The 22,094-nt window shown below is 45.0% G+C and overlaps 1 protein-coding gene across 2 annotated transcripts in view; it reads right to left on the minus strand.

Moving 5' to 3' along the window:
• Window positions 1–22,094, minus strand: part of LSAMP (limbic system associated membrane protein) — a 1,345,674-nt gene that overhangs the window by 712,408 nt on the left and 611,172 nt on the right. Inside the window, exon 1 of one of the 2 annotated variants that reach the window (XM_075118885.1) lies at window positions 8,752–8,794. The exons of the other annotated variant lie outside the window; for it this stretch is intronic. Coding sequence (XP_074974986.1) covers window positions 8,752–8,779 — 28 coding nt within the window. The 5' untranslated portion in view covers window positions 8,780–8,794. Of the gene's footprint in view, window positions 1–8,751; window positions 8,795–22,094 lie in introns of those variants that run through there. 2 annotated transcript variants of the gene reach the window in all.

Consider the following 22,094-nt stretch of genomic DNA (forward strand, 5'->3'; position numbering starts at 1 on the left):
TGTAAAAACTAAAAGCCCAGCACTAGAGAGAGTGCACGGCAGCCACATACACTAAGCCTGCTGACTGATGGCCCTCTGGTAAACTCTACAACTCCCTGCCACTGCCACAGAAAAATCACAGTCAGAGGTTCAGAAGTTGCTTGAGAATTATCTCCTGCCTCTTAGGAGGGAGGAGACTTTAAAGATTCAGAGGATGGAGATCCAATGGCTCAGAAGGCTGGAGCAGCCTCCGCTATGCTCAAGTAAGCGGATAAACTTGTTAATGTCTGAAATTCAAAAAAGAATGGGTCAGCCCCTCCCCCCAAAGTATGAGCTTGTTAAAAATGATATAATTTGGCTTTTTTATTTGTTTGGGGGCCTTTAAGGGTTATATTTTTGAGTTTTTCATCTGCAAGAGCTAGAAATTCCTTAAAAAAACCTCAAATCAAATATAAAAAGACAGCGGAGATTCTCATGTAATAATAGGTCTCTGGCAGCATGAGCTTTAAGAAAAGCACCAAATACTCTGAGCCTTCTGAGAAAATCACAAGTATTAGCAACATTACTATCTGTGAGGGGAATAGCATTGGGGGGGGGGTGTAGGACAGGATTGAGGGGCACTGGCAGAGCTGTTGATCTGTTATTTAATCAGGAAAAGTGACTTAATATCAGGCTTTCGGAGAGTCCCCGCTCAGCTGCTGCTCCAACCAGGAAACCTTGATTCCAGCGGCCATCTGATTAAATAACTGGCAGAGCTGTGTGGAGAGCACAGGAGTTGAACAGCAAGGTCATCTACAGCTCAAGAATGAGGTGCATTAGCAGAGGGAGCTAGAACCAGAAAAAGGGGGTTGTGGGTGCTGCACGTAACACGATAAAAGGAGGAGAGGACATCATCTGGTATAAAATATGTTGGTGAGTGTGATTGAGGGCTAAAGGATGAAATGGCTTTTGCTGAACGTTCCTAGCAAAGCTGCTTTTAGGTGCATTTCCACAGCCTGGCCTCTTGGTTGTCAACAGAAAATAGTTTTCATCCTTTAGCTCTCAAAATCACACTCACCAACATATTTTATACCAGATGATGCCCTCTCCTCCTTTTATCGTGTTACACTCTTGTCCTTGCTGTCAGTACAGCCCAGCCCAGGAAAAATGACTTTTACAATTTGCTGTTGATCTGTTATTTAATCAGATGGCCACTGAAATCAAGGTTTCCTGGTTGGAGCAGCAGCTGAGCGGGGACTCTCCGAAAGTGGAAGTGTCAGCTGACCTCTTGGGAGACATTCTGAATCCATCTGGAACATCCTCAAACACTCTTAATTACCGTTTTGTATTTTAAATGGCCAGGGGAAAGGGGACTCTTAAAATAATAAAAACAATAGAATGAGGTGACCATGTCTGCAAAGGCCACTAAAAACCCATCTGTTTGAATTTCACTGAGTGCCCAGAACACTGACCTGCTTTCCTAAGGAAGCTTCCAAGGTCCTGATTAAAGGCACACAAATATCACCAGATTTTATTCTCCTCATGCTTCTTCAGTGTTCCGGGGAAGCAGGGGCTGACTGCAGTTAAAATTAAGGATGGGTCTCAGTAACTAGAGCCAGGCACAGTGAGTGAAGATGACGTGGAAACTTCACTTTCCCCATCTCCCCTAGTTCTAGCAGCACACCACACTCCTGACTTTATAGCATCCACTTTCCTGAGTCCTTCTGCAGCTCTGTCACTGCACATCAGTCCTGGACCATAACATCCATGTTATTTCAATCCCTGCTGAGCCTCCTCTCTGCCGCCACTTCTGTGACAGTGGCAGTGTGCTTTCCTTTGGAAAAACGTCTAGTAGCAACCATTCATATGCAAACTAACATTTGATTAGGGGACTAGACATCATTTGGAGCATGGTGTCCAGAAAGCAAATACAAGCACATTAACTCACTGCATTAGCCCCCAAGACACTTTCAGTGAAATCAACAGGAGTTTTGCCAGGAATTCATCCCTTACGTTAAGGTCTTCAGCCCCAACACCTTGCACTGGGATCCCATTGGTCACAAAAGTTGATCTGGGTCAGGCTTTGGGTCAGTATTTCAATGAGAGCTCTCCAGAGACTATTGACATATTGCAGAAAGTGGTGCTGAGGACCCAGTGCATGGCACTCCTCTTGCTGAGGTAGTACTGATCCCAGGCCTCAGCAGGTCTATCTATATTATATGTTCCCCGCTATTGTAGTATCTGAGCACCTCACAATCTTTAATGTAGCCTCACAGCACCCCCGTAGGCAGAGTAGCACTATTGTCCCTATTTTACAGATGGGGAATTGAGGTGTAAAGAGGCTAAGTGACTTACCCAAAATCATACAAGAAGTCTGTGGCAGAGCAGGGAATTAAATCCCATGCCAGCACCCTAACCACTAAACCATCTCCACCCTGCCCCATAGGGCAGTAGGGGTGGTTGTGCTGCTGGAAGTGCTGTCTTTCTGATGACATCCAAAAGCAAAGTTCTGACTACCTCTGACCATTGAAGGGTACTGGACATTTTCTCGAAGATTAGAGGTGTTAATGCCAGTGTCCTGGCCAACTGCACCATCGTTTATTACATTCTATCGCTCTCATTTCCCTCCCACCCCCCACTTTCAAATGGACAGAGTCACAAAGGAATCCTTCCCTTTGCTGTTGTAAGTTGTCTTGTCATGTTTTTGTTAACTAGGCAGTGACACCAGTGAACAGCAACCCCGCAAAACAATTGACAACAAGAAGACAAGGCTCCAAGTGAAATGGCATCCATTAGAAAGCCGAGGAAGGGAGGGCCTATTTACTCAACCTTTGATTCAGCCCTTTGGCTCTAATCAGCAGGTTCCCAGGGACTACTTGAAAGATGGCAAAACTTCATTTTGGGCTCATCTGACCTGCTCCAAAGAGGCCATCTCAGGATTTGTGCCCAGAAGGAACCTTGCTTGGCTGTGGCCTGCTCAAGAAATTCTCCATTAAGCCAGCTCATGAAAAGCTCTGAAGGAAGCCAGGCACAAAGAGAGAAACCTCTCCCCAGAATGTAATGGCTCAAAGAGTCGTTTTAGTGCTAATCTCATATCTAGATATAAATCCATAGAAGGCACAAGTTTTCCACCTACACTTGAAGCGGATGAGCTGCTTCCCTATGTCAAAAAAAGTAGCGAAGAAGTACAAAGGAACTATAGAGACGAGAGCCATAGAAACGTCTTTACATAAAAAACAAGAGACAAAAACAACATGGCTGGCAACCAAAGCAACAGAATTTAGTCCTAACTAAATATGCATAATCTAATGCAAAGTGCATTGAAGCTTTGACCCATAAACCAAAATGGCCTCATTTTAAAAGTTTTTAAAGCAATTAAAATAAATCGGAAACTTCATAGGAGAACAGCGTCACTGAAAATAAGAGGCACTTTATGCCACATGCAGTGACTGAAACTCAAGCCCATGGGGCCAGCCTCTTTTTAGAAGAGCTCCTGGATAGATTTTCAAGTGCTTGGCATGGACAACAAGGGCCAGATTTTTCAAACAGCTCAGCTCCCAGATGGACATCCAAATAGGGTCTAGATTTTCAAAAGTACTCAGTGTCCATCTACTCCCCTTGTTATAGTTATTGCCACAACACGCTGAGGTCTTTTGAAAAAGGGGGCTGCTTACTTTAGTACCTAAGAGAGCTGAGTTCTTGAAAAATTGACCCATAAAGAGCCTAGAATCTGATCCTTTCCTTGAGGATGTCTCAGCATGTTGGCTTGACCTCCTTTGTGCTGGGAGGGCCAAAGGTCCCAAACGTAGTTGGCCAAATTGAACATCCAATACTCTACAGGCACAAGAAATCTTGCAATCTTTATTTTATTCTTAGGCAAAATGTCCCATTGACTCCATGACAAAGAACTCCAGAATTTTACTCAGTATCACCACAGAAACAAAGTTCTTGGAAAGTTATAACACAGCTTTGCCAAGAAACATACAGTACATTCCTGCGGCAGCAAAAGCATAGGAATTCCATCTGAGAGAGAGAGAGAGAGAGAGAGAGAGAAAATTCCCTTTAGCAACATTTTTAATGGAAGAAAGAGAACATCAAGTTTTTTTCCTGGTTGCTAAACCACTGTTAGCTCAGCTGAGGTGTGAAAGATTTTGCAGCGTTTGAGAAGGAAAGCTCTCATGCAGCCAGTGTTACAAACTGATGTTACTTGCTAGCCAGATCACTACCAACAACATTGTCATTGTAACAACTGTCAGTTAACAATTCCTTCCTACCCCACTCTGAAACGGACACACGCCAAATTTGCTTTGGGACAAATTTTAAGTTTCTTGCTAATAAAAACTGTTTCTCACCACATCCTCAGAGCTTTTAGAGTCCTGGAATGAGAACAAATGAGGAGGATTTCCCCTAAAATAACTGTCATTAGACAAAGACGTGTGTACGTATTTTGTGGTGATGGGTCTCTCTCCTCACGGCCTGGAGCTGTGGAACCTTTCAGTCAGCCTCAGAATTGTGCAGCAGATGCTGTTAGCATACTCTTGATTGCACTCACCACTATGCCTGCTGAGGTGAGTTACTCATGCTGCAGTACAGGCTGCAGAGCCAATGCACTGCCATGGAGTTTAACAGGGTGGCAGACTCTAGTTGTGGAATCTTGGCCTCTTGAAGTCAATGAAAGGTTTCACCTAATGACACTACATGAAGGACTCCTCCATAGACATCCTGTCATCAGGCACTTGAACCCTGGATGAAAGTGTAATGTAATTACTGTGGTATCATATTAAATACAGAGACCTGCTCTGCTTCAACCAGGAAAGAAGAAAGGTTGGAATACTTCTATGGGCAGAAGGAACTAGGATCCCGAAGAGAGAGGTTCTCCAGAGAAAACTCTTGCAGACTATGACAAGCAACGAGTTTAGGGTGAGGTTTGGGTTTGCATGTGGTTCAGTTACTAGTAAACCCCACAAAGGCGGGGATTTTGCACTATACAAAGAATGCAATACGGCTATATTTTGTTCAGAGCAATACAGGAACTGGGTGAAAAATTTTCAAAAGCAGCTAAGTGATTTAAGAGCCTCCGTCCTATTGACTTAAGCTCCCACCTGCCTAAATCACTCCTGAAATGGGACATCGACTCTTAAGTCCCCCACCTTCCCTCACCACGAAGCAATGAGCAGGTGCATGGCAGTATGTGTGCTGTGCCACGCCTTCCTTTCTTACACTGGCTGTTCCCCTTGGGGCAAGATAGTTAGATTCCCCCCTAAGAAAACATCAATATTTTATTTATAATGAACTGGGCAGACCCAATTATACCAGCAGGTTGTTAATACACGGAATTGTGGAGCATGTCTGCAGCTTTGAAATGGGAATTTCTGACACATGGAGTATGAGCTAGATGCCATGTAGGTGGGGTGGGCGACTGGTAAGAGTGTTTAAGAGTCAAATTCACCTTAGCAACAACAATGATGCAGAGAGAGAAAGAGAGAGAGAGAGAGAAGGCTTCACTCTGGTTTACTGTCTTTTGACTTGTCCCCTAGCTTCAAACATCCTGACTAAGGCCCCAAAGAGTCATCAGATTTGTCTTAAAAAAAATCACATTTTTTTTTAAGATAATAAATTTGGGGTCTTTTTATTTGTCTTCTGTTTGAGCTTTTTAGGGTTTGTGGATTTAAGCTTTTCTCCCCAGTGGAGACTCAAGAGGTATTTGATTTTGTTTTGCTTGAAATGAAAGTTGTAATTCTCCTGTAATCAAATGACACCAGGAGCCCAGGCTTTAAGAAAAGAAAAACACCAAATACCACGAGGCTTGAGAGACCTGGCAATACTGCATGTGGCACGAATGAAGCCTATATCTGTTGGGAAAGAAAACCGTTACCAGGGACAATCATGGGGTGTTCAGCTCAAGGAGGACAATAGTAGCTCTCTCTCCCCCACACCCCCAACCCAGATTGTGGTAGCAACCTGGCCATTCCAAAGTTTATGGAGAGGGTATGGGAAAACCACAAAAGCTCAATGGCCACATTTTTTTAAGTGCTCAATACCAACTGAAAACAATGGGAACTGCTGGGTGCTGAGCACTTGAAAATCTGGCTACTACAGTACAGATAGATGCATGCCACAAAGTTCAAATCCAGATCTGAACTTCCTCGATGTGTAAGGACAAGAGAATGGTTCACATAAAAAACAAACAAAACACCACCTAAACTGACTTTGTGGTCTTAGTTGGGTGGTAGAGAGCAGTTCTGCAGAAAAGGACCTAGGGGATACAGTGGACGAGAAGCTGGATATGAGTCAACCGTGTGCCCTTGTTGCCAAGAAGGCCAATGGCATTTTGAGATGTATACGTAGGGGCATTGCCAGCAGATTGAGGGACGTGATCGTTCCCCTCTATTCGACACTGGTGAGGCCTCATCTGGAGTACTGTGTCCAGTTTTGGGCCCCACACTACAAGAAGGATGTGGAAAAATTGGAAAGAGTCCAGCGGAGGGCAACAAAAATGATTAGGGGATTGGAACACATGAGTTATGAGGAGAGGCTGAGGGAACTGGGGATGTTTAGTCTACGGAAGAGAAGAATGAGGGGGGATTTGATAGCTGCTTTCAACTACCTGAAAGGGGGTTCCAAAGAGGATGGCTCTAGCCTGTTCTCAGTGGTAGCAGATGACAGAACAAGGAGTAATGGTCTCAAGTTGCAGTGGGGGAGATTTAGGTTGGATATTAGGAAAAACTTTTTCATTATGAGGGTGGTGAAACACTGGAATGCGTTACCTAGGGAGGTGGTGGAATCTTCTTCCTTAGAAGTTTTTAAGGTCAGGCTTGACAAAGCCCTGGCTGGGATGATTTAATTGGGGATTGGTCCTGCTTTGAGCAGGGGGTTGGACTAGATGACCTCCTGAGGCCCCTTCCAACCCTGATATTCTATGATCCGTACAGAGAAACAAGACTAATTAATAGTTTGTGGACATGAAATTTCCATTAGGCAAACATTTTAGCAATCCCAATGGTATTAACATTTCATGTATGCATACAAAATAAAAATAAACTTGTGTGTGTGTGTGTGTCCACACAGTTATGTTTTAGTACCTTTACTCATGGTGAGTTGGGCTTTAATCCATCAGTGTTCCACTGAAATCAACAGGACTACTCATGGAGAAAGAGATGACTCATTGTGAATAAGGGTATCCAAATCTAGCCCCAAATGAATATTACACACAAATCACACACAAGACTCAGGACCAGACTCCAAATCTAAAACATCCCCAAACTTGTTTTTTCTGGGTGGTCTGGAAAAGCTTTGAGTTGTTGTAAATCTGGATTCAGCTCAGAGTTCAGTAGCTCAGGCCCCATCTCTAATGTCCTGCATGTGTGTAACCCTTTTTCTGACATCACAAACACAGTCATATGACCTTGCAGTTAGCTTTTACGGGTAACAGCAGAATTGCCATCCCTGGCCAGCTCAGTAAAAATAAAAATCATCTGAAAAACAAAAACACCCTTTTCTAACTTTGAACTCCCCTAATTGGCTGGGGTTCAAATAAAAGCAACCTTTCTTAATGCTTCTCCACTGACTGATTTTGCTGCTCATCCTAATCATAGAAATCAAGACATTTAATTCCAGAAAGATGTGAAGGCACAATACAGACTTTGATCCAAAGCCATTTCTTCTTGTGGGACTCCAAAAAACAGTTTTCAGGCTTCCAGCGTCTCTTTGCCAAGCCTGATTTGAAGCCACACTGGCTGACACAGTAATTGCTCCATAATCATATCTTCAGTACCCTGACCTGGTTTAAGCCTACAATCTATATTCTAATAGCAGTCAACAGGTCACCAGTTAATAAAAATACCATTAATGTCCCCCTGTGACTAAGAAACGGAGATATTCATGTCACTCGGCCAGTGGCGGGCCAATATAATTTCCATGGCTGTTAGTGTAATTAACTGTGCTGGTGTGTGAATCTCCCTGGAGGACTAGGCAAGCACAGAATGACCTTGATGCGGACACTTGCTGGTGGGCATAGAGATTTTCAGGGGCTTAGACCAGGGAGGAATGAGTGCTTGGATGTTCTTATGGTCCAGCCTCCAATTACTGGGGAGCTAATAATCCAGAAGACGGTCTTGAGCACATCTGTCTCATTCAGTTAAATGGAGGGGGAAGGGACAGATTTCAATGGACAAATACAACCTGTATTTTGTGGCATGTTGTTAAAAGGTGTTTAATGTTCAGGGTGACAGAGATGGATGATCAACAGGAATGTATGTTAAGCCGGGGTGGGAGGGGGCTGCAGGAGGCGAGCCAAGAGTCAATAAATGAATGACTGGACAGATTTTCATCCTGTCTCATGCTCATCCCCTCTGAATGTAATGCACCTCATGGACCATAAGTTGCACTTCTTGTTTATAGCTATACAAAACAGAATGACCTAGAAAACCTCAGGGATATAAACATTCTTCAGAGACTGAAGTTTCTCTCTAAACACTCAGCTTTGGCACATATGCTGCTTGTGGAAAGGTTTGTGTGTGTCAGGAGTTACAAGATGTTGGAGATGGAGGATTTTCTTTGGGGTGGGAAGTCCTCTCGCTGTTGTAGTAATCAGTGTAAGGAAGCACGCCAAGGTAACACTATAGCAAATAACTATCCAGATAAACTAGTGTTTGCAAACTAATCAAATGGATGTAAAGTGAGGCGCGAGGGAGCTACTGAGTTTTACCCTATTTTACACCTAGCTTGACTGTGAAGAATCTGAAACCCAGCAAATTCATCTCACATAGGGGACCCAAAGTGATGTCTACCCACCTGCAAGCAGGCTGAAATCCAGCAGCATTCATCTCACACAAGGGCACCACGCAGAGAAGCCATCAAGCTGGCGAAAGACCAAGACCTACTAGAACTCGTTTCACAGAGAAGTCCTGTGCTAAGTTCAAAGTCAGCTCCCAGCAAATAAAGGTCCTGTGTTCAACCGCTACTGCAAACCTCCTCCAAATCATCTTAGATCCGCATCACTGACTTGCCTGCACAGACTTATTTACATTCTGCCCCACCTACGCATGCTCATCTGGATCTAAGCCAAGTGCATGTGAATGACTCCCCTTTACTCAACTAAGCATTTTGTTATCAAATGTCTCCTTGTCCTCTGATTCCCTTTTCTTGAACAGAGTCAAAGGGACATCCTGAGACTTCATCAGTTGTTTTATTGTTCAGATGAAAAGACAGAATCAAAAAGAGACTTGCTTGCTGGATCTATTCTGCCAAGTGATACACGACATCACAGATGGATATTCTGAACTCAGCGTGTTGCTGTCCGACGAGGCACGCCAGCATTTAAGAAACGTCATCTCTCCAGGAGCCAGAGAAAAGCTCCTACATCATGTATCATTATTGATTCCTTTTGACCCATGTTTTTTAATTCCTCAAGCCTCTTATTTCAGTAATGTCACTGCACTTGGGAAATGACTGAAATGGGGCAAGGGGTTAAAAAAAAATCTGTTTTGCTTCTAGAGACCCTCTATGCCATGGGGCTTGGTGACTTGGTGGATAAAGCCTTCATCCACATGACTATTTGGTGGCTTCATGCAGCAGCCCGTGGGGTTCCAGTCTGCTTGCACCCACAAGTGAAGCTGAGTTTGGTGGGTTTCCGAGAGAGGTGCTTGCCCTCATGGTGCTTGCCCAAACTACAGTGTTTGGTGGAACTGGCAGCATTTGCTCAGGACTGGAACAGAGTCGAAAGACAGGTCAGGATGGAGTTGGCAGAGCATGTGAAGATGCGGGGGGTGGGGAGAGGGTTGAAAGCGAGCCATTGGCTTAATTAGTCCCTCAGTCTCATGAGCATCACACTCAGTTTAGTGGCCTCTGCTTGGCTTATAGGGAACTATGCAGATATTTTCATTTAGGAGTGGATTCACATAGAGTGATCCACAGGAGAAGATTTCTGGGCACCAGAGCGCCACACAAGAAGGGGAGCGTCTGGCACTCTCAAGTGAGAGCAGAAGCAGCAGTCACTGGATCAAGATGAAATTCTTCTAATCAGTTCCCAGAACCACAGAGAAGAAATGGAAATTCTAAGCAGCATAGTTTATAACTGCATTATCCACTCACTGCATGCAATATATCTTTATATACTGAATAGCTAACTAGATTAAGGAAACGAAATATACATAGCTGATAAATAACCCAGCTAGAATCCACTTTCAAAGACAATCAGGCACCAGCTTTACTATAAATTAAGAAAAAAAATGCAAACACACAAATGTGCAGAGCATACAAGAATTGTTTAACACAAAAGAACAAGGAGAATGAGAAAGGAAGAAGGAATGGAGAAGAGGAAAGTAGCAAAGAAATTGGAGGAGGCAATGGGAAAGAAACAATAGAAGAAGGATGGCTCAGTGGCCTGTTTGTTCTTGGTCTTCTTGTAGTCAAATTTTGAAAGCCTTTTCAAACATGGCTGCAGCCTTAGGCTCTATCTGCACACACAGCCAACGTTTTGTAAGCCAGTTCATGATATTCTCCTCTGATCTGGTTATAGCGACTGTGATTAAGATGTTTCCACATAGACACTGCTTTCACAAACAACTATATGCCAGTGGCGTTTTCAGGATGCGTTAGTGTCAGATGTAACCATCATGACCCACCGTGCTACTTAATGGTGTTTACATCAGTGTATTGGGAACATCTGGGAAATTCTCCCATACTGCCTCAGCAGAAAGCTAGACAACCCAGAGGACATGAACTCAGAACAGCACCAGCAGAAGATGGGGCACTCCTGGATATCCTAGCACATAGCATGGAGAGGAAGGAGGAGTGGGTTACAGACACCACTATGAATTCTAAATATGTTATGAAAAACACAATGAAAATCAACCCCTACTGAGCCCAACCAATTATAGGAAGACAAGTATGTGCCAACTGAAGCCACTGGTCAGAGCGGGCATGACAGTCAGGGGACAGACACCTCAAGGGGAGAACAGGGAGGTTGAACCCCACAGAATAAGCAATTGAATTGTATACAATGTTACAGTATATTAAAAAAATGTGAATATGGTCTTTTATAAAAGCTTGTAATGTTCTAGAATACTATGCTCATGATCTGTACTACAATTTCAAATATGCCACACACCAGGGAGGGGCTCCTCCCAAGCCAGGTGTAAGCATGAAATCAGCTCCAAGGAATGATCCATCGTTAAGCAGGGAAGAGACAATGGCAGACCATTAAAGTTAATGGAAAGAAACTGAAACTAAAAAGAAAACCCCAGTCTTGGAAAACTAACCTCTGGAAACTAACCTCTACACTAGGAAATTAGTTCTGAATAACTACACCTCTCAGCAATGTGAAAAATCTACACCCTAAGCGACCAAGTTACACCAACCTTATACTCAGCGTAGACAGTGCTGGGTCGATGGGAGAATTCTCTCTGGGAGGTGGATTAACTACACCAACTTGAGAACCCCTCCTGTTGGTGTGGGTCTTGTCTTCACTGAAGCACTACAGCTGTGCCACTGCAGCATTTTAAGCGTAGACAAGATATGAGGGAGTTCCCCCATACTGAAAAACAGAGGCATCATGCCAGGAGAAAGAGGAAAAAGAAAAAAACCCAACCTTTTTTAAAAAGCAGGCTTGTGTCTGAGATTTGGCATCCAGAAACTGAGGGGCAGCCTATACAAGTATGTTGGCACATTAACCAGTAGACCGTCGACACTATCTACGCCAACGGGAGGGGTTCTTCCATCAGCTTAGGAAACCCATCTCCCCATGAGGCAGTAGCTAGGTAGATGGAAGAATTCTTTCACCAACCAGCCACTGTGCACTGGGAGTTAGTTTGGCTTAACTACACTGCTCGGGAGTGTGGATTTTTCACACCTCTGAGCAACGTAGTTAAGCTGACTTAATTTTCTGGTGTAGACCAGGCCATATCCACATCCCTGAGAAATGTAGCTTTTTCACACCCCTGAGAGACCTAGCTATACCAATGTAAATTCCTGGTGTAGACCCGCCCTTCGTGGGAAGCTGTCTGTGAAACACTGAATCCCTCTATGACAGGGGGGAATGATGAGCAATACATAACTTATATTAGAAAAGGGGATTAATCTAATATAGAAACATACAGCCTGGAGTTGCGTTGCGTTTAAGATTATTTCCTGTGTAACCTGTATGTGTTTGCATTTCCTTATTATTTTATCATTGAATCTGATTTTTCTATTAAATTAACTTTTTATTTGTTTTTACCTCCAACGGGACTCTGGTGTGCAAGCTGTGTGGAGTATGTGTGCCAAAGTGAGCTGAAAACTGGGGCTGTTTTCACACCTTTGGACATGATGAACCAGGGGGGAAAAAGTCTGAGTGTCGGGTAGTTAAGAACTTGGGGAGACTTGGGATGGGAAGGGCTGGTGGTGTCACCCTGCAAGGAGTAACTAGGCTGGTGGAAGCCAGGGTGAGATCTTTATGCTTGTGCACTGGCTACTGGTGTCAGGGATCTGAGCCACAGCAACATAGCATTAAGGCACCCAAAGGTTCAAGGCAAGCAGTGAAAGAACCCCTTACTGATCTACATCATGGTGACACACTGTTAGCTGCTGTTAGAATCATAGAATATCAGGGTTGGAAAGGACCTCAGGAGGTCATCTAGTCCAACCCCCTGCTCAAAGCAGGGCCAGTCCCCAATTTTTGCCCCAGATCCCTAAATGGCCCCCTCAAGGATTGAACTCACAACCCTGGGTTTAGCAGGCCAAGGCTAAAACCACTGAGCTATCCCTCCCTCTCTCCCTGTTGTTACTAACCATGTCCTGTGCAGACACAAACCACAGAGCCAACCATGTCAACCGCTAACCACTTACAAAATGGGATAAAAGTTGCCGTGTAGACAGGTCCCCACTAGAATGGTAATGTTTTGGATTCTCACAATTACAGGCTCATGGCAACTGTGCACTACAGATTAGCAGGGGGCATAATCTCGAATACGGGTTGTATGCTTGAAGACCAAGAAAGGAAACAGAAACCAGAGAAAAGGTGCTACATCAGTGTAGGAAAGTGTTTGTTGACTAGATTCAAATGATTAGGGGACTGGAACACATGAGTTATGAGGAGAGGCTGAGGGAACTGGGATTGTTTAGTCTGTGGAAGAGAAGAATGAGGGGGAGGGGGGATTTGATAGCGGCTTTCAACTATCTAAAAGGGGGTTCCAAAGAGGATGGCTCTAGACTGTTCTCAGTGGTAGCAGATGACAGATCAAGGAGCAATGGTCTCAAGTTGCAGTGGGGGAAATTTAGGTTGGATATTAGGAAAAACTTTTTCACTAGGAGGGTGGTGAAACACTGGAATGCGTTACCTAGGGAGGTGGTGGAATCTCCTTCCCTAGAAGTTTTTAAGGTCAGGCTTGACAAAGCCCTGTCTGGGATGATTTAGTTGGGGATCGGTCCTGCTTTGAGCAGGGGGTTGGACTAGATGACCTCCTGAGGTCCCTTCCCACCCTGATAGTCTACGGTTCTATTCTATGATTCCTTGCGGAAGGATGACAGACAACCGGTTCTGAACACGGCTGTTGCTACCACGGCTCAAGCCATAGCGCATGTGACGACACGACAAACCGGGACAGCACATGTAAGCATACGCACGCTAGCTCTCTAAAAACACCAGCATGGTGGGAGTGGCATGGACCAGCTGCCAGAGTACGTACTTCCGGGTCCCTAGGGGAACGGTACTTGGGCAGCTAAGCCTGTGCTACTGCCAATGCTGCCGCACCTCCCCTGCTATGTTTAGCATGCTGCACTCACTTGCTGCACTCACTGCACGCTGCACTTTAGCATGACACACCCTGTGTGAACAGGGCCCAAGGAGGAGAGCTGAAAGAGGACATGGAGGAAATATCTATAGTGGGGACTCATTCCATGGGAATTACCGGCCTTCATCTACAGGAAGAACGTATCCCTAAAGATTACACCAGTATTTTGTCTTGACCGGGGATTGATTTTTGACTGGGCTTAGATAACACGTGCTTGCTAAATCCAACCTAAATGGGTCTTCTTCTCCCTAGCACTGATGCAGGTAACACCTTTAGGGGGATGATGGCTGGTCATGTTGTAGCCTGTGCAGAAGCTAAAGGTGGGTTACACACTGAATCTACCCTAGGAAAAGTAGCCACGATTAGGCCATCTTTATCCATCATGTTAGCTAAGTCTGTCTGAAACTCAACCATGTTTCCCAGTAAAGAGAAATCTCAAGGTACCACTGATCCTTTTGAAACTACGGTTACGAGGGAAGGTCCAGTCAACAGCTGAAAAATTAACCAAATGATGAGAAGGAGCAGGACAATCTGGAGTGGAGAGAGGTACTCAGACTCTAAGGAGAGCCTGTGGAATCCCCTCTCTCTTCCAAATTAAGTGTCTTTCTCTTCCTAAAGTGTTTCATAAATATACCATCCTACAGCGTGGGATCTTGTGATTTACTACAGCAACCCAGTTTTAAGGTGAAATGCAAGGGGCAAAGTGTCTGTGCTCTTTACAATGAACGAAAGTGACCTGAAAGTTTGTTTTCCCTACACACACAGATTTTTCTGGTTTTTTTTTTTTCAAACACTCCAAATATCATATATAACCCACCCTGATGTCCCTCTCCTTGCAGGACTAAGGGCTTTTTGTCAAACTGATACACACATAGACCGAAACCTGAGCTGCAGTTCTCCCAGTGCTCCAGGGGTTAAAATAAGGGAAAGCAATAGGGAGCACAGCTCACCATTCCCTCCTCTCTTTTCACTGGGTGAGCACATCCTCTTCTACAGCACTAGTATGCTGAAAGCTCCCTGTGGGAGCAGGGAACACTAGCCCTGAGTTTAGCAAAGCACATGTTTAAATCCCATTAAAGTCAAAGGGACTTAAGCTTGTACTTAAGAGCTTCGCTGAATAGGGATGGTTTGCTGACATTGGGGCCACTGATGTCTACGCTGCAATTGAACACCCACAGCTGGCCTGCGTGAGCTGGCTTGGGCTCATGGGACTTGGGCAACAGAGCTGTTTAATTGCCGTGTAGATGTTCAGGCACTTTGGGACCCTCCCCACGCACAGGGTCCCAGAGCCTGAGCTCCAGCTCAAGCCCAAATATCTACACCGCAGTTAGACAGCCCCATATCCCGAGTCTTGCAAGGACATGGGCCAGCTGCGGGTGTTTACTTGCAGTGTAGACATACCCTGAGTCTTCGATATCGAAGAATCAAAACTCCCCTCCATCCCACCCACAGCTCAATTCAGGACTGTGAGAGACAGACTCAGCTAATGTTTTCATCTTAGTATGATGTCACTGCTCCAATTCTACAGAAAGTCTTCCCTCTAGAAAAGAAAGATAAGTCAGGACCCATTATACTGAATAAAAAACAAAACAAAAACAAAAACAGGGTGAACGTTTTATCCTTAAAAGCGGAGGCTGTCTGTATAAAGGAGGAGTGAGGATGGAAATAGCTAAAGTCAATATATGTACAATTTGCTCTTTGCCTTTAAAAAGATATGTTTTCCAGCAGAATGCTCTCTATCTCAAAACAATGCACATAAGAGCAATAGCTGTGAAATTTGTCATAAATGTAATTAATATATGTTCTTATTCCAGTGGGAAACAGACACGCACCACATCAGCACAAAAGAATATCATCTAGTACTTTGCTTTGAACGGACTGCACAATCGATCTGGCAAGACTGAATGAGAGGGAAAGCAAGCTATTTTAAAGTAATAATAATAAAAAAAACAGAAGGTGCCATATGCTAGACGGCAGAGAGAAAAGAGGCCATTAGATCATCTCCACTACTGGATCCCTGGGTGGGTGCAGGACTCTTCCTTGCAATTTCTGGCTTGTAGAGCTTTAAATGTCTCAAGCAATAGAGTTCCCCAGAGAAATCATTCCACATCCTATACATCTCGCTGCCAGGAAACTTCACCCCAAGTGTCAGCCTAAATTTTCCATTGTTCTCTTGACACCACATGTCTTCCCACATGCCCCGCATTGGAGGAAAGATAAGTCAGCCAGAGAAAGAGGAATTTAGAAAACCCTCATCCAGGGACCTTTCAGAGCTTGATGCAGGGAGATGTGAAACGTGGCTGGGCAAACATATTCAGCAGTGGTGCCCAAGTTTCCCAACTTGGGGGCCAAACACATTATTTCAGGACGGACAAAGAGTCCTAATAAATAATTTAGGGCCTATTCAGAAAAAAAAAACCTATCCGCCTACCCTCTGGCACGGTGGGGGTGGAGGGGTCCCCATCAGGTGTAGCTGGCTTCCTCACCTCCCTCTCTGCAGCCTCTGGCACAAGAGATATTTCAGGGTAGAGTGAAGGGGAGACCAAACCGTAGTCCAGCTCCCCTCCCCAGTGCAGTATGGGGCCGAGGGGACCACTGCCAGTTGGTGCAGGTTAGAGCAGCCCCGAGGCTGGGCAGAGAAACAGGGGCTGTGACTGCTGGTTCTCAGCATCTTCTTTTCCTCGGCACCTGGGTGGCTGTGGGGGAGGGAAGACACCCTTTGTTAGTGCTTCCCTAGGCTCAGGCAGAGCCCTTCAGCCTCCAGTGCTGCTCTCCTGGGGCTCCCATAGCCCCATTGGGAATCAGGCCCTGGGGCAGCCAGACCTGCTCTCGCCTCTCTCCCCTGCAGCAGAGGAGGGATAGCTGTGGCTCAGAGCAACCAGCTCTCATCAGAGCTGCTCCTGGGGCAGCAGGGGATGAGATGCCTCCCACTCCCCCTCATAGCACCATCTTAGTTTAATATCGCAGGCAGGGCCTGGCTCAGGAACCACATTTTCAATTCCTAATCCAACACACATTTTCTTCTGAACACAGTCACTCTCGAGGGCCACAGCTCAGACATTACTGATCTACAGCTTCTTCTCCTGATTGTGAAGATCAACGCATTGGTGACCAGATCCTCAGCTGGCATAAACCAGCAAGACTCCATTGACTTCAGTGGGGCTAGATCAATTATACGGTCTGAGGATCTGGCCCTAAAAGTTATTTTGAACTGTAAAGAAACAGGCCCACAGACCGAGGTGTGGGAAGATTCCTATAGCCCATTGTGTTAATAGCGGGGGAGGATTTGTGAGAGACAGGCCAGTCCTTGCCTACAGACAGCCCCCCAACCTAAAGCAAATACTCACCAGCAACCACACACCACACCACAGAACCACTAACCCAGGAACCTATCCTTGCAACAAAGCCCGTTGCCAACTGTGCCCACATATCTATTCAGGGGACACCATCACAGGGCCTAATAACATCAGCCACACTATCAGAGGCTCGTTCACCTGCACATCTACCAATGTGACATATGCGATCATGTGCCAGCAATGCCCCTCTACCATGTACATTGGTCAAACTGGACAGTCTCTACGTAAAAGAATAAATGGACACAAATCAGACGTCAAGAATTAGAACATTCATAAACCAGTTGGAGGAGAACACTTCAATCTCTTTGGTCACGCAATTACAGACATGAAAGTTGCGATATTACAACAAAAAAACTTCAAAACCAGACTCCAGCGAGAGACTGTTGAATGGGAATTCATTTGCAAATTGAGTACAATTAACTTAGGCTTGAATAGAGACTGGGAGTAACTAAGTCATTATGCAAGGTAACCTATTTCCCCTTGTTTTTTCCATACCCCCCCCGCCCCAGACGTTCTTGTTAAACCCTGGATTTGTGCTGGAAATGGCCCACCTTGATTATCATACACATTGTAAGGATCACTTTACACTTTAGATAAGCTATTACCAGCAGGAGAGTGGGGCGGGGGCAGAGAAAACCTTTTGTAGTGGTAAACACCCATTTTTTCATGCTTTGTGTGTATAAAAAGATCTTCTATACTTTCCACAGTATGCATCCGATGAAGTGAGCTGTAACTCACGAAAGCTTATGCTCAAATAAATTGGTTAGTCTAAGGTGCCACAAGTACTCCTTTTCTTTTTGCGAATACAGACTAACACGGCTGTTACTCTGAAACCTGTAATTTAAAACTAGTGAGGTTGTTTGCCCGCAGTACTCCTACTGGAAGGCTGTTCCAGATCCTCACACATTTCCAGTACAGACAGGACGCAGATGGTGAGAAATGAATCCCTATACTTAGGTTTTCTTCTAGGTTACATTATGCCTCATGCTGCCAGCTACCCAAGAATTTCAGCAACAGCTCCTCATGCCATGAAAAATCATGGCCCCTCTCTCATTCACCCCCACCCCCACCTGCCACAGGGTTGGAGTTGAGTAAATCAGATTATGCTCCATAAAGTATGTCAGTTTCTATACAAACAATATTAAATATGATAATTTCTTCCCCTCTCCTCTTTAAGCTGTTACATTTGCTTTCCCTCTCAGTCACACCAGCTTTGGAAGGAAAAACAATTGCAAGGAATTTTGGATAAATGTAGTTATGCTAATTTACTGGAAATCTATAAAAGTCAAAGAATATTCATTGATATGGGAGCCCTGAAAATAAAGTGGTTCATTTTCCTTTCCCACATGCCCCATTCTTTGTTGATCAGAAAAAGTGACCTGTTGCCAAACTATCCCTTTAAACTACCACTGATCATATCTATTTCTATATCAAATTATATATAAAAGATTTGAGAATAAGATCACAGTTTGCTATTATTTGTGGAGTCTTATTATTCATACAAAATGTTCACAATACTCCGAAGTCTCATGAATTTTAGCACAGACCAAGTGTCTAAAGATTAGTTCTGAAAAATGCATAATTTGCATTTTAAAAAAAGTTTCAGTCACCCACTCAGCAGAAACTATATAACATTAGTGTTGCGTGACTCATTGCTGAAGTAAAGTGATCGACCACAAAACACTGAAAGCAAACCACAAATAGTCAAAATGAACAGTTCCCAAACAACCCACAGGCTGAAAAGTGTCCATCCCAGCTCTTTGGTGAATGAGTTAATAGGAAATCAAGACCAATTCACAAACAGGCTGCTAAACAGAAAAGTGGGCCAATCTTGTAATAAGTATTGAGCCATATCCACAGCTGGTGAAAACCAGTGTAGCTTTATTGCCTTTGCTACCAATCTGGCTTGTTACCTACAATTAATAATTCAGGCAGCTCCACTGAAAATCTTCAACTCCTGCAAATTTCAGTGTAGATGGATTATTGCTCAGGATTTGACTAAAGATCAGCTCAAGCCACAGAGTTTGGATCCAGATTTCAAGCGCCTCAAAACTGAGACCTGTCCTGATCTGGGATTTGGGTTCAGCCCATTAGGGAATGGGGCTACTTCCAAAATTCAGATACATGTTTAGATTTCAAGCACTGAGCCTGCAAGTGTTCAGATCCTGATCCCATCTTTAGATTACTCCTTCAATAGGCCATGGTGGGCGGGATGGGTGAAATGCAGGAACACTGGTTCTGATGAGAACCTGGAATTTGGATCAGAATTACCCAGACCTGCTGAGGATCCAAAACTAAGCTAGCAATTTTACTTCTGACATTTCTAGTGCTTCCTATTGGGCTAGAAACGCCATGAGAACAGAATTTCCAAGATCTGGAGGGGAAAAAACACATTGGGCAAGGGCTAAAATCCTTTCCCATTTTTACCTGGGCTGCCTGGTTCTGCCCAAGAGTGGAGGTGAAAACGATGAGGCTATTAGCCATATTACCAGCCGGTGGACAGAAGTTTCTCAAGGAAGCCTGTTCTCTTGAAATTGAGAACTGAAGCTTGGCAGACTCTAGGGGTCCAGCTACTGTATTTCACAAAAGCCTTCAGAAGTGGACCTCCAAGCATTCTAAGCCTATGAATCACTGTTCAAATCACAAGGTGATTTGCTCCTCTGGACTATTCCAGCCTCAGGTCAAATGTATAATTCATGTTCACCACGAAGGAACAGATTTCTACTTGGACAGTCAACATGGATTCACCAAGGGCAAGTCATGCCCGACCAACCGGCTTGCCTTCTATGATGAGATAACTGGCTCTGTGGATATGGGGAAAAGCGGTGGATGTGATATATCTTGACTGTAGCAAAGCTTTTTATACGGTCTCCCACAGTATTCTTGCCAGCAAGTTAAAGAGATATGGATTGGATGAATGGATAATAAGGTGGATAGAAAGCTGGCTGGATCGTTGGGCTCAATGGGTAGTGATCAACGGCTTGATGTCTAGTTGGCAGCTGGTATCAAGCAGAGTGCCCCAGAGGTTGGTACTGGGGCCGGTTTTGTTCAACATCTTTATTGATGATCTGGATGATGAGATGAATTGCACCCTCAGCAAGCTCACAGATGACACTAAGCTGGGGGAGAAGTAGATATGCTGGAGGACAGGGATAGGGTCCAGAGTGACCTAGACAAATTGGAACATTGGGCCAAAAGAAATCTGATGAGGTTCAACAAGGACAAGTGCAGAGTCCTGAACTTCGGAAGGAAGAATCCCATGCACCGCTACAGGATGGGGACCGACTGGCTAAGCAGACGTTCTGCAGAAAAGGACCTGGGGATTACAGTGGATAAGAGCTTGATATGAGTCAGCAATGTGCCCTTGTTGCCAAGAAGGCCAATGGCATATTGGACTGTATTAGTAGGAGCATTGCCAGCAGATTGAGGGAAGTGATTATTCTGCCCTATTTGGCACTGGTGAGGCCACACCTGGAGTATTGTGTCCAGTTTTGGTCCCTCCATTACAGAAGGGATATGGACAAATTGGAGAGAGTCCAGTGGAGGGCAATGAAAATGATTAGGGGGCTGGGACACATGACTTACAAGGAGAGGCTGAGAGAATTGGGCTTATTTAGTCTGCAGAAGAGAAGAGTGAGGAGGGATTTGATAGCAGCCTTCAACTATCTGAAGGGGGGTTCCAAAGAGGACGGAGCTAGGCTGTTCTCAGTGGTGGCAGATGACAGAACAAGGAATAATGGGCTCAAGCTGCAGTCGGGGAGGTCTAGGTTGGATATTAGGAAACACTATTTCACTAGGAGGGTGGTGAAGCACTGGAATGGGTTACCTAGGGAGGTGGTCGAATCTCCATCCTTAGAGGTTTTTAAGGTCAGGCTTGACAAAGCCCTGGCTGGGATGATTTAGTTGGGGTTGGTCCTGCTTTGAGCAGGGGATTGGACTAGATGACCTCTGTGACTAAGTTCCTGCTCTACCTTGGTGGGTCTTGCGCTTATTGGCGGATTGGCTCGCCTTGGAGCTTCACAGCAGCCCTCAACTTGGCTGTTTTTCTGAATTCACAGCCCAGGTCGACTCCTTCTGTGTCTGACCAGGAGTTGGGAGGATTTGGGGGGAACCTGGGCCCGCCCTTTACTCCGGGTTCCAGCCCAGGGCCCTGTGGAATGCAGCTGTCCTGGAACAGCTGTGCGACAGCTACAACTCCCTGGGCTACTTCCCCATGGCCTCCTCCCAACGCCTTTTTTATCCTCACCATAGGACCTTCCCTCCTGGTGTCTGATAATGCTTGTACACCTCAGTCCTCCAACAGTTCGCGTTTTCACTCTCAGCTCGTCACACGCACACCACAAACTGACGTGAGCTCCTTTTTAAAACCCAGGTGCCCTGATTAGCCTGCCTTAATTGATTCTAACAGCTTCTTGATTGGCTTCAGGTGTTCTAATCAGCCTGTCTTACTGGTCTCCAGAAGGTTCCCGATTGTTCTGGAACCTTCCCTGTTACCTTACCCAGGGAAAAGGGACCTACTTAGCCTGGGGCTAATATATCTGCCTTTATTACTCTCCTGTAGCCATCTAGCCTGACCCTGTCACACCTCCTGAGGTCTCCTCCAACCCTAATCTTCTATGATTCTATGTAAACTTGCACTGTAGGGTCCTGTTTCCCTTCCTACAGCAGGGGGCAGAGATGGGATACCTGGAAGTTGGAAGTGCAGAGCTGTTCTTCAGGCACACACTGTCAATCAAGGGGGCTAAGGTGTTCAAATGGACTCAGGGAGGCTGGGTAATTATCAGGCCTACAATGGCATTTCCTACCTGGAAAAGAATGTCCATGCACTGTGATTCATGATCAGACAGACCATGGCTGGAAGGCTTTCAGGCCTCCTTGGGTTATATCACAGCTCAGCATTGTGCTGTGCAGGGTCTTTTAATCAAGATCCAGCCACTCTGACTCGCCACAATTCCCCAGGCCCCCAAAATCAAATGTTTAAATGTGAAATGCCTGTCAGACTAGAGGAGAG

This window comes from Caretta caretta, chromosome 1, assembly GCF_965140235.1.
Source record: "Caretta caretta isolate rCarCar2 chromosome 1, rCarCar1.hap1, whole genome shotgun sequence".
In the NCBI taxonomy this organism is placed as follows: domain Eukaryota; kingdom Metazoa; phylum Chordata; order Testudines; family Cheloniidae; genus Caretta; species Caretta caretta.